This window comes from Nuphar pumila, chromosome 2 (genome assembly GCF_984573655.1).
Source record: "Nuphar pumila chromosome 2, dmNupPumi1.hap1.1, whole genome shotgun sequence".
In the NCBI taxonomy this organism is placed as follows: domain Eukaryota; kingdom Viridiplantae; phylum Streptophyta; class Magnoliopsida; order Nymphaeales; family Nymphaeaceae; genus Nuphar; species Nuphar pumila.
The window spans coordinates 2,368,700-2,396,272 of NC_143250.1; the positions used below are offsets into that span (position 1 = coordinate 2,368,700).

The 27,573-nt window shown below is 37.7% G+C and overlaps 1 protein-coding gene across 2 annotated transcripts; it reads right to left on the reverse strand.

The window, feature by feature from the left end:
- Positions 1-572: 572 nt before the first annotated feature.
- On the reverse strand, positions 573-14,544 carry LOC149844455 (dolichol-phosphate mannose synthase subunit 2-like). Of its 2 annotated transcripts, XM_089997224.1 has the most exons (4): positions 14,465-14,544; positions 13,754-13,866; positions 928-1,063; positions 573-815 (listed from the first exon to the last, which is right to left on the reverse strand). In XM_089997224.1, the coding sequence occupies exons 3-4, from the start codon at positions 1,015-1,017 to the stop codon at positions 663-665; spliced, it is 243 nt and encodes an 80-aa protein (XP_089853350.1). In that variant the 5' UTR covers positions 1,018-1,063; positions 13,754-13,866; positions 14,465-14,544; the 3' UTR covers positions 573-662. The 2 variants fall into 2 exon arrangements, with proteins under 2 accessions (XP_089853350.1, XP_089853349.1); XM_089997223.1 differs by lacking the exon at positions 13,754-13,866 and having other exon boundaries at positions 14,465-14,528.
- Positions 14,545-27,573: the final 13,029 nt, after the last annotated feature.

Consider the following 27,573-nt stretch of genomic DNA (forward strand, 5'->3'; position numbering starts at 1 on the left):
TCTCAGATCTGTAGCAGGATTAAGGTTTCTAGGGTTTTCTTTGGGTTGATGTATATACTCGTAGTAGTGAGACAAAAAGGAAGTTTTGATGATGAATTATTATTGATTTTCAGTTAATTTTCATGCAATTTTCTGCTATTTTTTGTTATATTTTCCTGGTTCCGTAATTTTGTAGTTGTGTTAAGGTGTCAAATCTAATGGAGTTAATGGGTGATCCCCTGAACACTGCATCAAATTAGTATCAAAACTATGGTTGCTCTCCTAGATCATTGTCATATTATGAAGTTAAGGGAAATCTTAGCAAAACGAGTTTACCTCGATTGTTACAAACCAGACAAAATCAAGGTTGATGGAAGGATCATTTGAAGCATGTTTGGAACGTCTTAAAGTCAATCGACTAAAAACGAACGAGTCTTGATCGGTTGAGCAAAGAATTGTGTTAATTAGCATTTTATGCCCATCTACCATGGCATTGGGCATCCAATGCATACACTTGGACCTCGATTAGTCAAACACCTTTGACTCCCATCTACAACCTTTAGACTAATTGGATGCGCATGTTAATTACTCTCTTAAGCATCAAACATTAGCGGGTCATTTAAGAAATTGAAGAATAGTATACACTACCATGGTAAAAAGACAAGAAAAAAATTGTGCTTCTCTTACGCTGATTTTCTTTTTGATTTCAGCATCACATACCCAATAAACATTGATAGGAAGCTAAGAAATGAAACACCAGCAAAAATGGGTATGATCAATGCATATTCTTTTGGCAGGAAGTATTTGTGAATGAAATGTTCGCTATCCACAAATGGCTGCAACAAATGAGAAGAAAAAGAGATATAAAGTAGAAGAATAAGAAGAAATGGATGACTTAATGAGGAATATGAACTAAGAACAAAAATGAACATTAGGGCAGCTATGAACCAGAATGATAACCCAAAATGTGTAGTAAGTGAAGATGGACAAACTGATGAGGGACAGAATCAACCCTACAGCCTTGTCCGCCAGTTCCATCTTTTATGATGCCGCTTTCCTCTTGAGATGACAATACAACCACTTCCTGATGAAAAAAAAAGAGTTTTTCAATTCAAACAATAATTGCAAGAATTGAAATCCTTGCTAATCATGAGGAAATATCTAGTTTCATGATATTTAGAATGAATCTAACTTGCATCCCTTAACATAGTATAAAGAAGAGCTCATAAATTCATACCAAAATTAACAAAAGAAAACTACCTCATAAGCTCATTGCAGAATTTTATAAGACAAGGTAAAAACAAATCAAGTTTTCATCTCCATTCATAAGTTCATATTAGATGATGGCATTTCATACCGTGATAATTCTATCTTCAACTGGTGACACACACAGCTACTAGCACAGTAGAAAGACATCTGTTTCTACCACTAGCATTCGTATGCCATCAAGCATAATCTCTCTCTCTCTCTGATCTATCATTCCTTATGTGCTTTTTGGACATCAAGTAACAGTAACATCTAGATTACACCAGATGTAGATTCGACCAAAAAACTCAGCCAGAGTTTGCAGCAATAAGTATGTCTAACCACCCATTGGATGTATGGATCATAATTAAGTCCACATTTTACCATAGGAAGTTTTAAAATAAGTCCTTATGCAATTAAATAACAATCAAACTGACAAAGATGGGGTGCAGATGGACTGATTTTGGTTTTCCATTTGATTGCAACCTTTTATGCTACAAACAAATGCAAGACCACCCACAAGTAGCATAAGCATGATATTGATACCTAACTCTGGTTAGACATTTAATCAAATACTTGGTATGCATCCCCAAAATTGATAAACCAGCATAACAACAATGCCTATAGCCAAATTAGCTCTTCCTGTGAATCCCATCCTTTCCCTTCCTCCAATCCCATTCTCTTAATGAATTCTTTCATTTTTAGCCCAAACAAAGATCAAAAGAACAAACCCAACCTCCTTAAGATATTGAAAAACTAACCATGAATCATTGTAAATGTCTAAAACAATCAACCTTTCTAAAATATAATGATACTCCACAAGAATCAAACTATGATGGATCAGCAAAATCATCACCAAAACTATGATTTTGGCGAACGCAGAAAATTTATCAAAATTCTGTAGTAGCAAAAATTAGCAAATGATAAAAATAGAGTATGATGAAGGATAAAATATTTGATGAAATTATAGGTGACAATCACAGTGAGGTAGACGATAATCTTGTTGTACCATTTTTTGCGACGGGAAATGACCTAATAGGCAACTACATCAAGCAAGGAAAATTTCCTATAACCGCCTCTTATTTTTTTTGAAACGCTCGAAACCCAGTTCCATTTTATTTTTTTGAAAGGCAATCTGGGGTTAGGCAGAACCCCACCAGTTATTATTCAGCGTACCATTGGGTTTTGAACCTGCAACGTCCCACCACAAGGAGACGTGCACTGACAGCTCCTACCAACCACACAGAGCTCCATTGGTAACCCACTTCCATTTTCATTCAAATGGTTGCGACGAGTCGGATTTGGTCCTAACCCATAGTGTTCAAAACACTATCCAATTTAAGGTGCCAGTGCCAACACTGGGCACAAATTTGATAAAGATTGGCTTAGGCACTAGGTCTAGGTATGGGCCACCCTAATTTTGTTTTTCTGGGTAAATTTCAGACAGGTGCTTGAAGAATAACAAATTAGTTTAGATATCTCAAGTTTTAAATATTTGAGATAAATGCCTAACTTTTTGAAAAAATGCCCTTGAGTTAGTTATTATTCACCTCTGACCCTTTTTTTATATTTAATAAGGTAGTGGGGTTCAAAAGAGATTGATGTTATCATGCATGACCTAATAAATCGGCATGAATACACCAAGATATTCCAACAAGAATGAAGAAAGAAGGCAACAGAGGAAGAAGGGGTCGAATGGCATGATTCCCATGTGGGTCATGGCCTAGGGTCTCCTATTAATATTAAAGTCATAGAGATTACATGGACTAAAATATCCCTGATTACACAAAACACATGAAATTACAAGAGGGTGTAATAAAGACAATAGACAAATACAATACAAAACATAGTACAAATTTGACCACAATCCAAGGATTCAAACCCATAACACGTCTCAATAGCCTCCCTCCAGTTTTACATGATTTTTTATCATGAACAACTTGGATTATAGAAACCAAAATCTTTGGTTTTTGTGAAAAGATCTGCCAATTGATTCTGCCGCAACAAATTTAGCCTCCAACTCCTGATCTTCAATCTTTCTTCTAATGAAATGCTAGTCAATTTCGATATGCTTTGTTTTCCCATCATGGATTGAATTGAGTAAACATCTTAATTGCACTCTGATTGTTACAAAGTAAAATTAATTTCGGAATGGGCTCATCTAAGTCATTCACTAAATGTCCGACCCACGTGATCTCCACAGTCACCACAGACATAGATTGATACTCTGCTTCAGTACTGGATTTAGCCATTGTCTTTCTGTTTTCTACTACTCCAAGATATCAAATTCCTTCCAATGAAAACACTATATCCAAATATTGACTTCCTTTCATTTAGATCACCAGCCCAATCAACATTTGAATAGGCCATAATTGTAAGCAAGTCTTATCCTTGTGACCTCTTTCAATATAAGAATCCATCCCAAAGAGTTCCAATAGTATAATCAACCTTCGTGCTAGCAGTTGCATGTGTCACCAGTTGAAAACAGAACGAGTTATTGCAATCAAGGTTGTAAGTATCGTATTGTAACCCATATCGGTCGGGCCCAAAATAAGATATCGTATCGTAAAAAATCATAAATTTAAAAAAAAAATCTAAAAAAAATAGAAAAATTAGTGAAAAATCTAAAAAATCATAACACAAAATAATGATGAAATGTACAAAATGTCTCTCTGAGTAGCATAAGGCATCATCAAACATCAACTATCTCATACGAACAATGCAAAATATTAAATATCTTGCAATTAAGAACATGACACAAGACTCATACTTTCATATTACATAAAAAAATATTATGGCAATAGTTGCACTTGATTTTCAATCGATTTTCACTCATTACTTGATTGCCCCATTACCATGTCAGATCATTTGATGTCATCTTTGTTGGAGGAGTGTTAAACCTAATTTCTACCTAGATATAAATCTTTAATTTTCACAAATTTTTTTTGAGGGTAGCTTTGTAATTTTACTCATAATAAAGATTTTTTACCCTAACCCATTTTCTTGAGTAAAAAAATCGTCAAAATACATTTTTTTTACCTTAACCCACTTCTTTGGATGAAAAAACGGTGGAAATGCACTCTTGACGAAATCAAGAAAGCCCTCTACCTGACGTAAAGATCTGCCCCTAAAACGGTCTCATGGCTCCTAGGGTGCATGGGAAGTTCTCCAGTATGTTCTATAAGAATGAGGGTTTTGGCCCTCAAAATCTTTTTAAAACCCCAAAACATAAAAGCATGATTTTGCTCATTTTTAAGTTTGCAGGCATTGTATCGTACGATACGGGCCGTATAGTACGGTACAATATGATACATTGTATTGTACGATACATGTCGTACACCTAAGACACACACCCGTATCGAGATACAAATGTGTATTGTATTGATCTCTTGCATTGATACAATAAGGACACCATTTTTCAATGGATGGAATGACATTATTGAATATGAACTGTTAAGATAAGTCGACCACTTTAAAGTAAAGTTTATTTAGTCTTAAGGTTGTTTTTTGTATTTTATACATAATGAGGGACTCTAATGTAATTTTGTTCTCTTGGCTAATCTCTATTTAAACTTAAGGAGATTAGACCTAATTAAGTTTCTAAGTTCTTACTTTATCTCTCTCATTTTCTGGGTATTCTTTGAGCCTTTCCATCTACATGGTATCAGAGCCATCGATCTGGGGAGGGCGATCTCAAGTTCTGCGTCAAAGTTCGAGTGAAGGATATTAGATCACGTGAAGAAGATCGAGAAAAAAAAATCACGTGAAAAGGATAAGATAAAAAGGTGTGTCGTTCTTTTTTTTTTGAGTGGTACAGATCTGATAAGAGATCTGAGGTCTGACAAAAGTCATGACTCAGATCTAAAAGTTGCGTGGATTTATGGGTCTCTGTCTACCAAACTGAGTGGATACAAATATGGGTTTTGTGCTGAAGTCGTAAAGAGGTGATGTCAAAGTGGTCGTGAAGTGGGTGACGGTAAAAAATTTTTGGTATCGTGGAGTTTTTCTGTGACCATATGCTCTGGGTATTTCAGATCTGATCATAAATCTGAATGTAGTAGAGATTAAATATGGTTTTCAGTCGTGGACATGCATATTTTGGTTGGGTTCGTTCAAATCTGGTTGTCGTGAAGCATATTCATATTAAATAGTCGTGGATCTGCAACTTTTTCAGAGATCTGATCACAGATCTGAGTGTGGTGAAGATTTAATAATTTTCTTCTGTCGTGGACCTGCATACTTCTGTTACTTTATATTAAATTGTCGTGGTTTTTTTTGGATCTGATTACAGATCTGACTCCTTTGAGTGTGGTGAAGATTGGATATCCCGTTCAGTCGTGGAACTGCATACTCCTATTTTGGTTCACTCATATCTGGTTGTTGTGAAGAACAAGTTATATTCAATAGTCGTGGTTTTGTTTTTATCAGATAAATTGTTCTAGTTGGTTCAGATTTGATTGCAGATCTAATGTCGTGGTGAAAACTTATCATAGTAGTGGATTTGCACAGTGTGGAGCTGATCTCTATCAGTTTTTTAATAAGTGTGTGTGGAAGTTTATTGCAGCAGCACTATTCGTGGTGACTACTGAGGAAGTGGTATTCCATATAGGTGACATCTCGAAATCTGATTTCAACAATGAGGCTATTGGGGACTATAAAGCCTTTGCAAATCCTTTCTCCTATGGTTCTTCTGTGAAATTAAATGAAACTAATTATGCACGGTGGTCCAGAACTTTTATGATGTCGGTGTCTGGACATCGTACAAAACACATACTGTTGGAATCTGAACCAAATGAAAAGACAGGAAAATACATTACTTGGGAAGAAGATAATGACATTGTTATGTCCTGGATCATGAACAACATCAAACCTCATATTGCAGATGGCCTAATTTACTATAATACGGCTAAACAGATGTGAGACAATCTTCGAGATACGTACTCTCAAGAGACTAATTTGCAAGTTGAACAAGAAATATATAATTTGCAGCAAGGTGATCAGACATTGGCCTAGTATTATGCCTCCGTCAAAGCTGCTTTTGAAAGACTTAATGCTTATAGACCACTGTGTTGTTCAAAACAAAAGGATCATCAAGAACAAACTATGGTTGCTCGGTTTCTCACAGGACTATCTTCAGAGTTCTTAGTTGCTAAAGTCCAAATGTTAATCGGGTCTGATGTTCCTACTCTTGCTGATGCATACAATCGGTTGAGTCGACTTGCCATCTCTCTTCCCCAATCTCAACCTGCATCTCAGTCATCGGCCTTAGTTGTTCCATCTAGTTACGGACGAGGAAATACTATGAATGTTAGAGGAAGAGGTATGGGAGGTAGAGGTAAACTCCAATGTACCTTTTGTGGAAAATCAGGACATTTAGAAGATCGTTGCTGGGATAAACATGGAAGGCCTGACTCTTCTCCATTAAAGCCTAATGTTCCAAAAGTCAATGCTATTAAACTAGAGGTAGCAAATGACACTACTATCCCCAGTGATTGTATCACTCTTAGTCGTGCAGAATATGATGAACTGGTTGTTCATCGTCCTTCAAGTTCCTCTTCTTCTGTAGCTAGTGTGGCCTACTCAACTGGAGACCATCTTTCTCCCCATGATAGTAAGTGGATTATTGACTCTGGTGCATCTAGACATCTATGTGGAAATTCTCAAAATTTTACAGATCTAAAGACTAGTACTGCACATCGAGGTGTCTCGTTAGTTGATGAGAGTTCATCCCTTGTTATTGGTCAGGGAAATGTTTTTATATCTTCTTCCTTACAGTTGAACAATGTCCTTCATGCTTCGTCATTTCCTCAAAGTTTACTCTCTGTTAGTTGCCTTACAAAAGAGCTAAATTGTAGAGTGATATTTGATGATGTGTGTTATCATTTTCAGGATTTGCTGACGGGGAAGAAGATTGGTGTAGGCTATGAAGAAAATGTAGTCTACTATCTACATCACCCTGTGAGAAACATTTATGCTGCAGTCGGTGATTTTTTGAGTCCTGTTCAGTGGCATCGTCGTCTCAAACATCCGTCTTTGTTAAAGCTTCGTCGTGTCATCCCTCAAATTCCATCTACTACATCATTCCAGTGTAAAGCATGTTAGTTGGGCAAGCATCATAGGAGTTCGTTTCCTTCTAGTCAGAATCAGTCCAGTCATAAAGTCTTTGAACTTCTTCATGCGGATGTATGGGGTCCTAGTAAGATTCCTACCAGGACTCAATGTCGTTATTATCTTGTTATTGTTAATGATTTTTCAAAGTTGTCTTGGGTGTTCTTAATAAAAGAAAGATCTGAAGTTCCTAGTATTCTTAAATCATTGGTTATTGAAATAAAAACCCAGTTTGAATCAATTGTCAAGATTATCCGCACTGATAATGCCCTTGAGTTTAAAACAAAAGCTCTGTTGCAATTTTATCGGGACCATGGTATTCAACCACAAACCATGTGTGCCTATACTTCCCAACAAATTGGGGTGGTTGAGCGAAAACACAGACATCTCCTTGATGTATCCCGCACCCTTATGATTCAATCCAATGTTCCTGCTTCATATTGAGGTGATGCGGTTACCACGGCTTGTTTTTTGATCAACCACATGCCTTCATCATCCGTGGACGACCAAATTTCCTTGCAAATTTTGTATCCTAATATACCCCTCTTCTCTCTTTCGCCCAAGGTATTTGGGTGCGTTTGTTTTGTGCACAGACTCGGACCTGACCGTGATAAATTAGTCACTCAAGCCACTAAGTGTATGTTTATAGGCTATCCCAAAAATCAAAAGGGGTATCGATGTTATGATCCGATTTCTCGTCGAGAGTATGTTAGTGCAAATGTATCTTTCTTGGAGTCTATTCCATATTATTCCAGTACTGGTGATAGGAAGCAAGTTGATCAAGATGACTCATTTTCTCTTCCTATTTCTCTTTTTCCTTTGGAATCAGTGCCCCTATCACCGACTCCAGCTCCATCTTCCTCACAGTTTCACAATCCTCCATTGGTGTATGTGCGTAGAGTTCCAACCCCTCCAGTGCATCTATCTTCTTCTTCTCCTGAGGTAAGTACTCCTGACAACAATGATATTTTTGTTGATGACAACAGGCCAATTGCTCTGCGAAAGGGAACACGACAATGTACCTTATATCCTATGTCTCAGTTTGTGTCACATACCAAAATTGGCAATCGAATGAAAGCTTTTATTTCAGCTTTATCTGCTGAAACTATTCCTATGAATTGTCAAACAACAGTACTCGATAGCTGGTGGAAGCAGGCTATGCAAGATGAAATGGATGCTTTACTGTCTCAACAAACATGGGATCTTGTTGATCCTCCATTGGATGCGAACATTGTTGGATGCAAATGGGTATACACCATTAAATACAACTCAGATGGTTCAATTGAAAGATACAAGGCCCAGTTAGTAGCAAAAGGTTATACTCAGACATATGGTGTTGATTTCTTTGAGACATTTTCTTTTGTAGCACGTATGGGCACCATTCGTCTTGTTCTCTCCGTAGTTGTCCATCGTGGATGAAGTTTGTGTCAACTAGATGTGAAAAATGCATTCCTATATGGGGATCTATCTGAGACAGTCTACATGCAACAACCTCCTGAGTTTGTGGTTGAGGGGGAGTGTCAGAAGGTGTGTAGATTAAGAAAGGCGATATATGGTCTAAAACAAAGTCCTCGAGCATGGTTTCAAAAGTTGTTTGAGGTGATGTCAAAGTTTGGTTTTAATAGGTCAGCGTCAGACCACACATTATTTATTAAGAAAATTAGCTCAGGCATAGTTGTTATGGTGGTATATGTGGATGATATCATCCTTACAGGAGATAACATGAAAGACATTGCAGCCATGAAGGCTCATCTTCAAAAACATTTTGTTACAAAAGACCTTGGTTCCCTTAGATACTTTCTGGGCATTGAAGTGACAAGGAGCAGTGAGGGTGTAGCTTTGTCTCAGCAGAAGAATGTTCTTGATTTATTAAAAGAGACAGGAATGTTGGGAGCTAAACCAGCAAATATTCCTATGGATCATAAAGTTCATTTGTTGGATGAGGGGTCAAAACCTGTTGATAGTAGGAGCTATCACTCATTGGTAAGAAAGTTATTATATGTGACAGTGACTAGACCTGATATTGCTCTGGCTGTAAGCAAGGTTAGCCAATTCATGGACAAACCGACTGAGATACACTGGAATGCTACAATGATGATACTCAAGTACTTAAAGTCTTCTCTTGGAAAAGGGTTATTATTCAAGAAAGGGGGTACCCTGGAAGTAGTTGCTTACTCTGATGCTGATTATGCTGGGTCTATAGAGGATAAGAAATCTACCACAGGATTCTGTGTATTTGTGGGAGGTAACCTAATCACTTGGAGAAGCAAGAAGAAGACCGTGGTTGCTAGGTCGAGTGTCGAATCAGAATATAGGGCTATGGCCCAAACGACAGCTGAATTAATGTGGGTTCACACTATGTTGATTGATCTTCAAGTGAAGGTTTCATCACCTATGGTGATGATGTGTGATAACAAGGCAGCTACATATATAGCCAATAATCTTGTATTTCATGAGTGGACAAAACATATTGAAGTTGACTGTCACTATATAAGAGATATGGTTCAAGCTGGACATATCTCTACCAAGCATGTAATATCTGAGGATCAAGTTGCAGATATTTTTACAAAGCCTCTTGCCAAGCTTAGTTTCTCAAAATGTTGTGGCAAGCTAAGCATGATTGATATCTATGCTCCAGCTTGAGGGGGAGTGTTAAGATAAGTCGACCACTTTAAAGTAAAGTTTATTTAGTCTTAAGGTTGTTTTTTGTATTTTATACATAATGAGGGACTCTAATGTAATTTTGTTCTCTTGGCTAATCTCTATTTAAACTTAAGGAGATTAGACCTAATTAAGTTTCTAAGTTCTTACTTTCTCTCTCTCTCATTTTCTGGGTATTCTCTGAGCCTTTCCATCTACATGAACTAACAAATGTGAACAAAAACCTACTTGGTTTGTTTTCGCCTTTGTCCTATGAATTTCTTCATGAGGAAATTTTTATGTTAATTTTGGTATGCATTTTTGTAACCTTTCTCTTTATACTATGTTCAAATCGCGACTTAAATTCACGCTCAATATGATCAAACTAGATATGTGCTCATGGTTAGCAATGATTTTGATTCTTGCACTCTTTTCTTATTTTCTAAGTGAACTCTACTTTTCTAACGAGGAAGTGAGTACACTACCATCTTTAGAGGAACGAGGCATCACAACAGATGGAATGAACTCGCAGACAAGGTTGTAAGGTTTCTTATGTTCCTTATCAGTTTTTCCATCTCTACTTACTACACATTTGGGGTTATCATTACGATTGGTAGTTGTCCTAGATGGTCATTTTGATTCTTAGCTCATATTTCTCACAAGTTGTCTATTTCTTCTTATTCTTCTACTAATGTTTTTTTTCTTCTTATTTCTTGCAATCATTTGTAGATAATGATTACTTCATCTACAAATACTTTCTACCAAAAGAATATAAAACTGATCATAACCATTTTTGTTGGTGTTTCACTTTTTAACTTCCTATCGATGTTTATGTTGAAATCGAAAAGAAAATCAGCTTAAGCAAAGTGGTGCTTTTTTTCTTATCATTTTACTGTCGTACTGTTTACTGCTCTTCAGTTCCCTAATGAACCATTGATGCTTAAGACAGTAACATGCACATCTGATTATAATTGAGTACTTTGACAAGGTTTACTTATTCTCCATTTCTAGTGATCGAGGATCACCTCTTAGTAATATCTAAGAAAGCAAATACAATAATAAAACTTTTAGTTGTAGATTTGAAAGTCATGTTTGGGATGCACCAACTAGATACCCTATCCAGTCATTATCATACAACTACGGAATATTGGCATGTTATGCTCAAGCAAGTTGCACCTGTCTATTTTCACCACCTATGAAGGTTGCCATCAGTTGGCTCTCAGTATTATCCAAAGAAAATGCATATGATAAGTAGTTACCTCAAGTTTTGGTTGATTTCATTGCTTCATGTTCATGCATTTCTTACGAGTAACCAAATTAGAAATCGAGAGAGGAATTCATATGAATAGGGTGACAAGGGTGTCATTGCATCAAAATTTAGACAAAGTGCTTGATCAACACCAGTGCCCACGAATTCTTACTACCTACATCTAATTCCAATGAACGAACTTGAATGTATCTTATGATGTACTCCTAGGATTTTGTGTATGCATGCATACATGTGTGTTTGTGTGTGTGTGACCACATTCTGCAACGCATGAACTGAAGGGGAACTATTTGAGAGAGAGAGAGATTCAACTGAGTTGAAGGCATTAGAGGATGATTATGGGGAGGAATAGGTGTCATGAAATAGACAAAAAACATAAATATAAATAAAATGCCTAATCTTTGAAAAAGGGCTCAAAGACGGTTTGCGGAATAGGCCTTGATGATAACTTGGAGAGAAGTAAGCATGCTAAAGGAGATGGATCAGATTCCTCAAGATTATGACTCAAACCAATGCAAGACTCTTAGTTAAGGGTAGTTGTAGTCTCCTATTAGAACCAGATAGGTCAGGTTGCATTTGGGGCAAATTGCAAAATCAGCTGACTCGCATCAACAAACAAAGAGGTATAATAGGCAAAATGTGTATGATTTGCTCGTGACTATTTGTTCAGAGTCTGTAATTTTTCTTGCAATCTGACCTCTCTAATCCCAATCTGCTGGAGGCCCAACTCAATTAGTGGTACCTGAGACTAATATTGGCAGCAACAAGAAACAAAAGGGTACAACAATCCACATAAATGTATCATTTGCTTGCCCTACTAGTTCACAATCCATAACTTTTTCTCGTAATCTACACTTAACCGATCTGCTTGACACCCAAGACTTGCATGGTTATACCCCTTTCTGCCCAAAGGGGGTAGGATGTTGGATTACACAATTTGTTCAGGTGGTCAATAATTATTGCTTAGAGGCATAGTCACAAATACCGGTATCGGCTATATCTCGGCGAGGCTATTTCTCGCGATATTATAGGTTTGGTGATAAATCTCATGGCATAAAAATTAAAAAAATATATAAAAATAACAAAAAAAAGTAAGAAAATATCATGTTTAGATAATAAAATACATATATAATAAAAAGAATAAGTAAAAATGCAAAATAAAGAAGAAAAACACATTTAAGATGTAGAAAATAAGTAAAAACAGTAACAATAATTGATAATATCACGTTATTCTCATGATAATATCATGATCTAAGTCACATGGGTGCGGGTGCGACACGGGTGCGGCGCAATTTTAAAAATTTTGGACACGGGGACTCGGCTATATATATATATTCAGTGTGTGCATATATGTGGATATTGTCCTCTAAAGTTTGGCACCAGCATGAGTGTTTTTACAAACTTTGCAAATTGTACTTTTGCCATTGCAGAAAGGGAGGTCTGGGGGCTCCCCCCGTCGCAGAATTTTTTTTTCTTCTGGGGCTTATATTTGAGACTCATGCTATATATATATATATATATTAAAAAAATATATAAAAAGATCTTTTTTTTACCCTAAAAATGGACATTTTTGGACTCAGTCAACGTTGACCGAGTCCAAAACAAGGACGGACTCAGCCTCGACTTGTTGACCGAGTCCGACTCAGCGTTGACTGAGTCCAGGCCGTGTCTGAAGCCGCACCCGTGTCGGGGCGTGTCGACTCGGGTGCGGCGCCTCCCTAGCCGAGTCTGTGTGACATAGATCGTGATATTATCAAACTGGTGATAGTTTCAAAATATCAAGATATTTTACCTATAATATTGTTTGCTGAAAATACAGTGATAATATCGCGATATTTTGAAAATATTGCCGATATATGTGACTATGCTTAGAGGCTGTTAATATGGCATAAACGGAATGAAGGGCTAATTCTCAAAGAAATCCCAAAAATCTTATTATGTGTAGAGAGATTTCTCATATAAAATAGGATGAATACTGAATAGTTGGCAACTATCATAGGGTTATCAAAGTTGGCATACAAAAAAATCCCACCTAGAATTCCAAGGCCTTTTGTTTGAGGGCTTCCTTGTTAAAAATCAGGGTTTTTGATAACCTGTCAACTGCACTCCCACCATTTTCTTATCTCTCCTGAACTATAACTATATATATGGCTATGTTGGATGAGAAGCAAAAGAGGGGCATTGACTCCAATAAAAACAAATCAACAACCATTTCCATTTTGTTATTGATAGAATGATAAGAACGGGAAATTAACAAGGAAATTAGCATTCCTGCCTACTTATTTCCACATTTTTCCGCATTCATTTTTCTCCTGAAAACCCACAAAGCAACTCCCCTCAATGCAAGAACAAAGGAAAAAACAACAAGACACACATCAAAGCATCAATTTGCCTTAATGCAATTCAACAGCCAATAAATAAGCAATCCAGAATATAGGAAATTATCAGAAGGCCATAACCAGATAAGCCCAAAAAGATGAGCATAAACTGCGTAAGTAAATCACGAAATAATACCCGAGGAAATATCTCATCAGCAACCAAAATTGACTTCATAGGCGAAGCAAGATAACATCAACAACCTAGCATGCTATTTCCTGAAGCCCACAGCTACGAGCATTCAACAAGATCTGACAAAGTACAAAGAAAATGCATAACCAACCGATCAAATCTCACGCTGAAAATCAAACAATGATAGTCCAAAAGAGGATCTGAACCATCACAGAGGGTTTCCACCACTCATCCTTATCCGTGCAAAATAACAGAGACCAACATCCTTTTTGGTTATTGCAATGCAAGAAGTAACAACGATGATGATGGCGCCGACAAGGACGACGATAATGATGATTGAAGGAGGTTTTTTTCCCTTGGTCTTCCTACGGATGGGCCTTTTCTATGATCTCGGGACTTTTTTCCGGCTTCGAATAAATTCTTTGATAATCCACCTCAGTTCTGTTTCTACTCTAACCAACAATTCCATTTTATGCGGAAAATATGCGTATGAAAATTATGATCTACACATGGAGAAGTCTTCCATATAATAATTGACAATATTAATTCCAATAAATAAGTAGAAACGGAAATCCCCCAACCAAATTCTAAGTCGAGAATCAAAATGGAAGGAAGCATCCTCCAACCCAATTCCGCCGGAGAAACGACTTTCCGGCGGGAAAGCGAGGGCCTTTCCCTACGTTAACAACGCAAAATTAAACGGACAAGTGGCCGTACCTCGCCGGAAACCTCCCTTACTCTGCCGGAGCTCGGCCACCGTGCAGTGGCTGCAGAGAGTTCGAGTCATTAGGGAAAAACCTACCTAGGGTTTTTACGATTTTATGGATTTACCCTTGAGTTCTGAGGGTATTTACTACAGAGCTCAACTTCGGCCAGTCCGGTCTGAATCGGCCAATTCATATCGAATCGGCCCCAATAGCAATTCTAAAGGACCGATTTGGATGGTTTTTTTAATATTTTTTAAGGAAGTTGAACAAAATTAATGTATTTTATTTTCAAATGACACGTGTCATATGATGGTAAAAAATTATCAATTCACAAAGCGATTGATTCGTAGTTTTTTTTTTTTAAGAAACCGATTCATTTAGTGAACCGATTTTAACAGCATTCACGAAGGCTAGGCGGCAGCTAGGATGCACACAAGCGAGTTTGAGCCAAGCCTGGGCTGTTCGAACTCTGCTCTGTTCAAAATGTCTTTGTCCAAGCTCAGTTCGAGCTCGATTTGGAGCCAAGTATCTATGGTATTCCATAAAGAATCCTGAAAAAATATTTTTGCAGAAATGAAATTCAATCCCCAAACCAAGTAGGTTTTTTTCTTTTTTTAAAACTCTAAGAGATGGGCAAACAAATTTTTTAATTACACTATTACAACACATGACAAGAATGTCATTTTAAGAAAAGTAATAAAGTTCTTAATTTTTGCAACTTATAACTCGCTTTTATAATATTTAAGATTAGGATTTAGGATAGGATTAGGATATATTCAAACGCATGCCTAGTTCAACGTGTATATGCTAAGTTTTGACAGTATAAGGAGGCAGACCCCTATCAGTTATACAATCATACCATTGGGATTGGAACTGGTAACGTCCCAAGACAAGGTGGCGTGCACTTACTGCTCCTACCAGACAAGCGGAGCCCCAACCATATTTGTTTTAATGTATATCTCTGGTAAATACTGTTGGATGAACATGTGGAATAGACACGGTTCAAATTGGGGTCAAAACCCTGATCAGTCTGCATCCTTAATCACCTCTTCTTGGTTGGCTTTAGGCCAAAACCTGACACGAGGACACGTTAAGTTTTTGGAATATAGGACATGAAATTTTTTAATCAATGACAAACTAATGTTTTGATATTTTAATTTTGAAAAATGTGTTTTATTAAAATAAAATATTAAAAAATCATAAATATTATTAAAATATTATTCGTATGCATTAGTGTCTGCGTGCATATGAGAACGGGGGTGGTCCACCCCTTGTTCTCCCCTATATGTTAGATATGTTTGTTCTGCTCTTCAAAATCTATATGTTAGGTATGTTTTTTTTGGCAAATTTGACCTTATAGTTGTGATCACCATGGTTGAAAACATATGATTTGACTCATGGATCAAAATTTTCTAACGTGTAGGTAAGATTTTATAACATAAAAAATTTTACAAATTTCAGAATTGTTGATTTTTGGATGCTTGTAAAATTTTATATACACATCAAAAAAGTTTGATTCAAAAAATTATTGGTAAGATCACATCTATATGGCTGGATTTATTATCCAAGGGAGAACAGGGATTGAACCATATTTTTTTCTCTCTCTCTCACTATATATTTAGAGTAATGGGTAGGTGTGAAATGATACGTGGTAAATGAGTTTTTCAGGGTTTTTTAGTTTTATTTTTAAATTCTTACATGTGATCTATGTACTTTATTTTATAGGGATCAGTTCTTGAAGTGTTTGATTCGACCCATGTGGGTTTTATAAGGTCAAAAAAATCAATGGTAAAAAAACTTTATAAAATTTTGAGGATCTAAATATCATTTTTTTCAGTGAAAGCACTTGATCTAGGTGTGAATTGCTCGTAAATTGATCTATGTCCAACACATTTATGGGGTCAAAACTGCGAAAATGCGAAAAAAAAACACACACCAGAAAACCTCTAGTTGGAGTCTGATTGTTGACTGACGCAAACAGGGTCTTGAATCACTAGACAAATGCTGCTTGGGGACACTTAGGGATGTCAACGGCAAGGTCAGGGTTGACCCAGACCCGCTCATGTAACTAATAACTGGGTTCTGGTTCTGGTTCGAGTTTTATCAGGTCACAAAAAAAGAATCCCAAACTCAGATGCACATAATTTTATATATTTAGTTTTATTAAAAATATATATAAAATACTCATGTTGGGTCGGGTTCCCAGAAAAAATTATGACCCAAAACCGGCCTGCATATTTCTCGAGTAAGGTTCGGGTCAACACAAATATTATTCATGTCTGCACTTTCCATGCCCATACTTGGGAATTTGGGTCAGGTCGGGTCGGGTCGGGTATGCGATACAAATCAGACCTGTTGACATCACTAAGAACACCGCAGCCCCCAGGAAAAGTTATTCGCTGGGCATTGTTTGTCCTGCATTTGAAACACATGCCTGTGCAGGACAAAACACATTGCGCGGGCATGTTTTCCCAAGGTCCAACTCTTGTGGTCTGCACAAACACTGCAGTGTTTGTCTAGCAATTCAAACCCACCCTAAGACGCGGACATGTTTAAGCACTTTTTGAGGATCTTAAATATAGGCTTAAATATATGGGATGTACCAACGTGGTGGTCTCTCATGTGGTAAGCGGGGTCCTATGCCTAGTTGAAGGCCTAGGATTGAATCCCTCTGCCACATGGGGGTTGTTGTTGTTTTGGTAGGGGTCCGCCTAACCCCAACTTGCTTATCAAAATATATATATAAGGGATGCAAATGGTTTGGGTTATGAACAACTAAATAAATGAGGAATCAGATGAAAATCAGTTCCAAAACAGCTAAAAATTGCAAAACCATCACCTTGGATCCAACTCATTTGCATCTCTAACAAAAAAGTTCCTTAATTCAAGGTACACTAGTTGTGCCAGAGATCCTCGGTTTTCTAAATCAAGGGATCTCAAAGAATATCCCTTGGTTATGAGAGCAGAGACTCAAACACACTCAAGGCTCCGCTTGAGAGCTATAGTTCTTAAAACCAAGTGGGCATAGTGCATGCGATTGCATTTTTTCTTGCATTCATCAATTTCAAGCATCTATCCTCCCATGTGTTTAGCTACCCCCCAAAAAACTCCCCTCTCTAACATTCAATCGAGACATCCAGGAGTCGGATCCATTGAGAAGATTGTCGAGATTGACCTGGAGTCCATCTTTGAGTGATCCAAGTACACCCTGCAAGCTTCCAAACCCTTTCATCCTAAGGATCAGCTGCATATCCTCTTCCTTCAAAACTGTGATCGTGAAGAGCCCATTATGATCCGTCGAGAACTGCAAATCTTTAATAATTGACCACATTCTTTTCATTTTTTTTTTGAAAAAAATGAATTTGAATCCCATCTACTTCATCTTCTCCTCTCCTATTTTCTCCAGCAAAACCAGCAACGAGCGAGAATGAGAAATCTCTCATCCACTTCTCATGGCAGCCATCAAGAACATAGACCACCTTTCTGTCGTCCATAATCAAGGATCTAATGGGATCTCCTTCCTATCGGATTTTCCTGGTCGTATTCCCCACCACTTCTGACCTCTAGGAGGATGCTTCTCTGAACCTCCGAGATCCCCCATATTCGGGTGTCTCACAGAGGTACCTACCCTTTCCTCAGTCGACTCACCTCCTGCTATAGTCCTCTCCATAAGAAAAAAAAAAATCAATAATCCTGGACCCCTTTAAGCAGCGTAACATAGTTTTTTTGAAAATGAAATATATTGATTGATGAAGATAAGAGAAGTCGACAACCGTTGTTTGTTAAGTTTCCTAAATCTCTCTATCTCCCTGTTGGGATAAGATTGAGTTTCCTCTTTCCTCTCCTAAATATCCTCTTTTAGTTAGTTAGCTTTGCTATAAAAATCAGGATGTACCTCATATGATATTCATTGGAAGAAAAATAAAGAGTTGTAGTGGTTAGTGTTCGTGGACGTAGGTCTTAAAGACCAAACCACGTAAATCGATGTGTCTACAAATCTTGATAGTTACAAATCACAATGCCAGTAAGTCGTGATGCCTGTAACTCGTATTGCCTACAAATCGCAGTGCCAGTAAATTGTGATGCATGCAACTCGTAGTGCCTATAAATCGTTGTGTCAGTATATTATGACACCTGCATATCGCTGTGTACCTATAAATCGTCATGGTATCACAGCAAGAGTTGTGATCCTATCATCCGCTTTATGCTAATCGCCACAGTTCGTTGCATGTTCCGTCATGGCCAACACATCAGAAAAGATTGTCATTCAGGAGCAGATATCTCCTTCTCTCAAGATCACCCCAATCTTACTCAATGGTTCCAATTATATTTCTTGGGTCAAATTAGTGTCTCTATTCTTGAGCGGTAAATCCAAGTTAGGTTTCATCAATGAGAAAACTCCCAAGCCAGATAAAACACAAATCGATGAATGGCAATCAACCAATGACTTGGTTATGTCTTGACTTCTTAATTCTATGGAGCCTAAAATCGTTGAGAGTTTTTTGTTCCTCCATACCGCTGAGAAAATTTGGACTACGGCTAAGGATTTGTACAGTGAGCAAAATAACATAGATCGCATGTATCAATTCACCTAGACCCTACACGAAAAGAAAAACAACTCATCCGTGAGTGAGTATCTTGGAAAACTCAAGAGTATGTGGGACAAATTGGACTCTATGGCCGTCTCTTCTTCAAATGTTTGCATTATTCAAAAACTTAAAGAACAAAGAAAATTTTTTCAGTTTTTAGCTGGGCTTGGATCAGACTATGAACTTATTCGAAGTCAAATTCTCTTAAAGCAGAAATTGCCATCTCTTAGTAATGTTTGCTCTATCATCTTGATGGAAGAAAGTCGTAGAAAAGTAATGATGAATAATACCAAGCCATTCACCGAAGAATCGGGTGAGAGAGTTGCCTATAACATGTACTTCATATCTCAAAATACGAAGAATGATGATCGATCGAATAAACACAAAAGAAAACCTCTTGTTTGCTCTCATTGCAAAAAGGAAGGGCATCATAGAGATAAGTGCTGGTTTCTTCATGGTAAACCTCACAACTATAAGGATGAAAGAAAATATACTACTAGAACTAAAACAACCTATCTTGCTAAGGATGATAATATGTTATCTCTGTACTCTTTAAGAGATTTTTTGAACAACATAAAGGGAAGCAAGAAGGACGTTCCTACTATTGCTGCATCAGCTATCACGTCTATCGAGACATGTATGTGTTCTTCCTCCTCAAAACAAAAATCGAATATTTGGATTATAGACTCAGGGGCTTCAGATCATATGGTTCAATATGCAACAAATATCCAAAATATGCGGCCAGTATATGAGAAATGTTCGGTAACCATAGCCAATGGATCCACTATCCAAGTCAAGGGAAGAGGAGAAACATATTTGTTTGACAAAAAGATTTTAATCATTCACATGTCGTAGATTTCTTCAAATTTTTTATCCATCTCTAAACTGACACAAGAACTAAATTGCAATCTTGTATTCTCTCCATACAATGTTATTTTTCAGGATCGTCTGATGCACAGGATGATTGGTGAGGGGCGTCTTGAGCAGGGCCTCTATGTGATAAATAAAGAAGACTCGGCTATGATATCCAATCGAAGCGTGAATAATGGTTAGAGATGGCATCTCAGGTTGGGACATCCTTCCAACAGGTCTCTTTTAGCCTTGGTTCCTGATGTTTCTTTTGACACTCATATGTGTGATGTTTGTCGATATGCAAAGACGACTCGACCTCAATTCCCAATATCTGACAATGTTGCTAGTAAATTGTTTGATCATGTTCATTCAGATGTCTGGGGTCCTGCACCCACGACATTACATACTGGCTTTAAGTATTATTTAACATTCACTGATGATCACTCAAAAATGACATGGATATACTTGCTCAAATCCAAGGATGAAGTTTTTGAAAGATTTAAGATTTTTTACAATATGGTTTACACACAGTTTGATACTCGGATTAAGGTTTTGAGAACTAACAATAGGACAAAATTCAAAAACAAGAGTTTTGAAGAATTTGAAGAACAAAATGGCCTTGATCATCAGTTTAACTGCGTCGAAACTCCACAACAAAATGAAGTCGTCGAGCAAAAAAATAGGCATCTTCTCGAGGTAACTAGATCCTTACTTTTTCAAACTCATATGCCAAAAATATTTTGGAGTGACACTATCATGACAGCATGCTATATTATAAATCGCCTCACGTCGGTAAAACTTCAAGGAAGATCTCCATGGGAACTACTAAAAGGGGAAAAACCGAGTGTTGAACATTTGCGAGTTTTTGGTTGCATCGTGTATATGTTAATCCCTAAAGGTGACCGAGACAAACTCACTCACTGAGCTCAAAAATGTTTATTCTTGGGATACTCCACAACGAAAAAAGGATATAGGTGTTATAATCTGAAAGAAAAATGCTTGTACATCTCGCTTGATGTCAACTTTGATGAAGATACACCTTTCTTTAAATATGTCCCTAAAGAAGAATCTTGTGAGGAGAAGGTGGTTCTCCCCAGTATTGACGCCTATGATGATTTTTTGATAACCAAAGTTACTAGATCCATTAGTGAGCCTCAAAGAACGGATGATCTTCCCCCAAATAATACAGGTCAAACTTTCAATGAACTGGTAGTGGTCCACATATCAGATGTAAGAAGATCTCAGCGAGTCTCTAGACCTCCTGATCACTTGAAAGATTGTATTACCTATACAGCCACTAAACATCCTATTGAAAAATAAATTAGCTATGGGCATTTGCCAAAGGCTTTCGTGGCATTTCTCAGCTCTATTGATGTCAATCATGAACCAACATCATACGAAGAAGCAAAAAATGAGTCAGTTTGGGTTAAGGCGATGAAAGAGGAACTTGACGCTCTGCATAAAAATAAAACATGGGAAATTGTTTCCCTTCCGGAGAAGAAAAAGATTATAGGGTGTCGATGAATTTTCAAAAATAATTTTAAAAGTGATGGATCTATCGAAAGACACAAGGCAAGACTTGTTGCAAAGGGATACACTCAGACCCAAGGGATCGATTACGAAGAAATGTTTGCCCTGGTTGTGAAAATGAATAGTATATGTATTATTTTATCCATTGCTTGCAATTTAAACTGGCCTTTGTATCAACTTGATGTGAAGAACGCCTTCTTGCAAGGCGATCTTCAAGAAAAAGTCTATATGAGCTTGCCACCAAGTCATCCTCAAGAAAAAAATTCTTCTCTTGCCTGCAAGCTTCACAAATCTATATATGGATTGAAGCAATCTCCAAGAGCTTGGTATCTTAAATTGAGCAATGCTATTGAAAAGTATGGGTTTGTTAAAAATTTTGCAGACAACTCTATATTTTTCAAAAGGAAAAATGACTTGATGGTTATCATATTGATCTATGTTGATGATATCATCATCACCGGAAACAATGTTCAAAAAATTACTGCTGCCAAAGAACTTCAAAAACTGTTTGAAATTAAAGATTTGGGTAGGCCGAAATATTTTTTGGGCATAGAAGCGGCTCATTGAAAAAAAAGGATATTTTTGTCTCAAAGAAAATACACTCTCGATTTACTTAAGGAAACCGAAAAACTTAGAAGTAAACCTGTTAATACTCTTATAGAAACCCGATGTAATTCAATGAAAGATCAAGATGAACTAGTTGCAAACATCACTTAGTATCAGCGAATTATTGGAAAGTTGATATATCTGATTGTTAATCGTCCGGACATCACATATGTCGTTAGTCAGGTGAGTCAATATATGCAAACTCCTTGCCAAAGTCATATGAAGGTTGTTGATCGAATCCTCAAGTATTTGAAAAAGGTGCCTAGACAAGGATTATGGTATAAAAAGAATGACAACATAAACATAAAAGGCTTCTCAGATGCTAATTGAGCGGGTAGCCTGGATCGTAGATCTACTACAAGCTATCGCGTATATGTCAGAGATAATTTAGTATCATGGAAGAGCAAGAAAAAAAGTGTAGTTTCTAGATCCAGTGCTGAGGCAGAATACAGGGCCATGACCACCACTACCAGTGAACTCATTTAGGTTAAGAATCTTCTATTTGAGCTTAGGTTCAATACAAGCTCATTTATACCAATGTATTGTGATAACCAAGCGACTATTCATATTGCATCTAATCCTGTCTTTCATGAAAGAACTAAGCATATCGAAATTGACTGTCACTTTGTCAGAGAAAAAGTTCAATGTGGAGAGATCTGTACACCATACACAAAGAGTATTGATCAAGCTGCAGATGGGCTAACAAAAGGAGTCGCACAGGCTCAACTCAAGGTCATGTTAAACAAGTGGGGATGTCATGATATTTACACCACTTGAGGGGGAGTGATGAAGATAAGGGAAGTCAGAAAGCGTTGTTTGTTAAGTTTCTTAAATCTCTCTATCTCCCTGTTGGGATAAGATTGAGTTTCCTCTTTCCTCTCCTAAATATCCCCTTTCAGTTAGTTAGTTTTGCTATAAAAATCAGGATGTACCTCATATGATATTCATTGGAAGGAAAATAAAGAGTTGCAGTGATTGTTTCGTGGATGTAGGTCTTAAAGACTGAACCACATAAGTCGATGTGTCTGCAAATTGTGATAGTTACAAATCGCAGTGCCAGTAAGTCGTGATGCATGTAACTCGTAGTGTCTACAAATCGCAGTGTCAGTAAATCATGATGCCTATAAATCAATGTGCCAGTATATTGCGGCACCTGCATATCGCTATGTACCTATAAATCGTCATTGATAATGCTATAAGTAGAGGATACATCAAAAGCAGAAACAGGGAAGAGAGGAGTGATGAGATATCACTATCTCCATCTGTTCCATCCGTCAACACAGCAGAATGAAAGAAATTGAAATAACAATGTCAATCAAAAGAAGGCAGCCTGATGCTCCCTGACCCAATCTGTGGGGAGGTGAGACCATTTTAGTCTAATCTGCACGCCAATTTTGTAGTGCAGGTGGTAAAAGATACCCTCTAAATCAGTAGTTTTTTTCACGAAAGATGTGATGATTCCTCTCTAGCCAGAACACTCACCAAGCTGTCAAAACCCAAGTACATCAAAGAAACGTCTAGCGGTCACCCCTAGATTTGATGTGTGGTGCAATCACAACCTCTTTAGGAAATGGTAAGTTGTTCTAATCCTTAAAGACGCCATTCCAAGTGTAATGCAACAAAGTAAGAAAAAAAGCAATAGTTTCAAAATAAGTGTTTTGTAGACTTCTTCACACAAACATAACAAGCAACGACTAGTGAGGTGAAAGCCTCGCTCCTTGAGTTTAGCATCCATATTAACCACATCACGAAGAACGAGCCAGCTCATGAGAGAAGCTTGTGGTGGGAGCTGAGCCCCTTACAAGGCATGCGCTTAGGAAGCTAAGATGTTGATTCCAAGATTGCCACATTAACCCTATTGCATATGTTTGTTGCGTTTGTATGTGTTATCGTGATAATGATTGATTGCCTAGCCAACTACAATCGTTGAGATCGAAGGAGTGGCTAAATGCCATGGCTATGTGACACTAGCCAATCACAAGACAACATTGCATGGGGCTCACATGAAATGTTGTCAAACAGCTATGGGCTGTCTTGATTCGATCCGGGCTACTGCTAATTGTTTTGGGTATAAATTGGACAATTAGTGCACTATCGTTAATTTTTTTGTTTTGTAAAAAAATAAAACTTGCCGCTGATCAATGCATGATCGGTGGTGGAAAACAGTCCTATAACAATAGATGATTTACTCATCTGCTGGTACAGTTTTTATATATATATATATATATATATATATATATATATATATATATATATATATATATATATATATATATATGTATATATATATATATGTATATATATATGAGAACTGAACATATATTAAGCCCTATTTCTTGTTCTGCCTCATAGGTTTTAAGTTAGAGACGAGAAAAAATACTTAAACACTATAATTGTTGAAGTGGCATAACGAAACTTAGAAAAAGGGGCCTAAGGAACACATTACCCTCTTTTTATATATATATATATATATATATATATATATATATGTGTGTCATTAAAATATTTAAGCAATATATTAATAAAGAACTTTAAGTTGGATTCTCCAAACAATTTTTCAATATGCTATATTTTGGATACAGATTAAGGACCCGTGAAATATCAGTTCTCTAAAAGTTTTTTTTTTATGTTCTAGTAATAAAAAAAGCTTTTTTATTAAAATAATGTAAAAAATATTAAAATCTTAAAATAATGACGGTAAGTGTCATTGTCCATGTGGACGTAACCACATACATACACTACAAGAAAAATGTTAATTAGCGACAGAAATTTGCAATGGATTTTTTTCGTCGCAAATTAGCGACGGATTAACGACAACAATTGTTTCGTCGCTAATTCTCAATACAAGAAAAACATTTTAGCGAGGGAATTTTTCTGTCGCTAATTAGCAACGGATTAGCGACAGAAAAATTTCCTCGCTAAATCCCTCACTAATTTTCGATTTAAACCGAGCACGAAATTTTCCCTCTCTCTCCGTTCGAAATTTAAATCGATCGCGCTCGATTTAAACCGACTTCTTCGGAGGACGACGACGTCGGAGAGCGCGTTGGAGAGTGGAGGACGGCGACGCCGGAGGACGGTCGGCGATCACTGGAGGACGTCGGCGCCGGTTCATGGAGGACGACGACGCCGGTTCACGGAGGACGGCGACGTTGGTTCACGGAGGATGACAGTGACGCCGGTTCACGGAAGATGACGGTGCCGTTTCATGGAGGACGGCGACGCCGGAGAGCACCAGTTCACGGAGGACGGTTCACGAAGGACGGTCGGCGATCACTGGAGGACGTCGGCGCCGGTTCACGGAGGACGATGACGCCGGTTCACGGAGGACGGCGACGCTGGTTCACGGAAGATGACGGCGACGCTGGTTCACGGAAGATGACGACACCAGTTCATGGAGGACAGCACCGGAGAGCATCAGTTCACGGAGGACGGCGACGCCAGTTCACGGAGGACGACAGCGCCGGTTCACGGAGGACGGCGATGCCGGAGAGCACCGGTTCACGAAGGACGATACAAGTCCGGCGACGAGGCAAAGCGATCATTCTGTGCAATGCCTGTCGGGTGCGGTATAAGTCCGACTTATTGCTGCCGGAATACCGCCCGACAGGGATCATTTTTTTATTTTTTTTTTAAATTTAGCGACGGATAATGTCCGTCGCTAATCTGTCGCAAATTAGCGACGGAATTAACGACATATAAGTTTTTTCGCTAATTAGCGAGCAAAAATTCGCGATGGCCTCTATCCATCGCTAATCCGTCGCTAAACAGTTTAGCGACGGATTAACGATGGATATAAGTCGTCGCTAATCCACGATTTTCTTCTAGTGATATATGACAGACCCAAAATTTGAAGATGGCAATGCTACTAGTTTGTCATGATATTTTCAAATTTTTTATTTCTCGCTTCTTTTGTCAAAAAAAAATAATATAGAAAATATGTAAAAATAAAAAAAATTCAAAATTTTGCTGATAAAAAACTCTCATGATCAAATCATGGTATTTCTTTTTGCCAAAAATTATTGTACCACCCTGCCCTATTACTCCTCGAGTATCGCAATTAAATGATTGCATATTGGCTGGCCTTCGATTGGTAAAACCCTAGAGGTCCCCTACCATTTTAACCAATGTCAGTATCGACCTACAGAAAATTGATATGCTTCAACCCTGAGAGGGAGCTAGGGAGCGCGCGCGAGGCGGGGGGGGGGTAGAGGGCGCGCGAGAGAGAGAGGGAAGGGGTCACGGGAAGGGTAGAGGGCTGAAGAGAGAGGGAATTGGGGAGGGCTAGAGAGAGAGAGAGAGGTGGCCATGAGAAGGGAAGAGGGCCGAAGGAAGAGAGAGAGAGAGAAAATTTCAGGGAGGGCGAGACAGAGAGAGGGTGTCACGGGAAGGGCAGAGGGCTAGAGAGAAAGAGAGAGAGTTACGGGAGGGGGACGGGGTGGGAATGAAAGATCGTTGGCCCTTTTGGATCAGGTACTCCCACCTCCCCATAATGTGGCTCAATATTTGCCAATAACCATCCAAGCCTATCTACCACTTAAACAATCCTGGAAGTACCCATTTGATCCAAGTGGTATAAACTTATGCCTAATGAATTATAATTTGATACAAGGGCACTCACAAATGGATCTTTCTACCATGGCTCATATAGTGCAAGAGGATCCATTTAGTGTTGTTCTACACCAACCACACAAGAGTTGCATGATCTATACACTCTCCTTAGATTGTCTACCAGATGGATTCTATTACCACAAGATCCTGATCAATGCTTAACAGACACAACTAATTAAAATTGCTTCATCCCCAATGTTCTTAAGAGACTAGCAAAATTAGAAGAAAAGACAATGAAGCAGACTAAAGGGCAAGTCTTCTCTAACTTGGGGAGAATGATGCATGAACTAGAGCAACAACATATGAGTCCAAGGGTTCCATTTGGATCAAGTTTTTAATTTAGATTTTTGTTTGAGTATTTGTTTATATTTAGATCTTTATTATGTAATGAATTTATCTCAAATCCAATTTAGAATTAGGGTTTCTTATGTTCTAAATATTATAAAAGTAGAAGCAACAATATATGGTGCAAAAAATTGGATGCTTTATAACTTTGTTTTAAAAGGCATTCGTGTCATGTGAATTAAGAATGTAATTAAAAATTTGTAGGGGCATTTTCTTAAAGTTTTCTTAAAAAAGGAAGTCTTACTTACATGGCACATTGTAATTTAAAAAAAATTAATTACCATTTGTAATTGCACTTTCTCTCCATATCTTTCTCTCTATTTCTTTAATTACCATAACATGGAGGAACTTTCTCTCTCTCCTTAATAGTAGGGGTGTCTGGGTTGGGTTTGACGTGTATCCGACTTGTAGCAAACCCTATAGGGCCAGGGTTTGGTAATAAATGAGAAGGTCCAATTAGAATTTGAGTCAGACCTGAAGGGTCTGATAAATATATAGAGCTAGGTATGGTTTGTGAAATTTCATACCATACCCAGGCCTGACCCGAGTTCCTACTAAGATCCTCAAATTTTCATTGTAAAAAGGA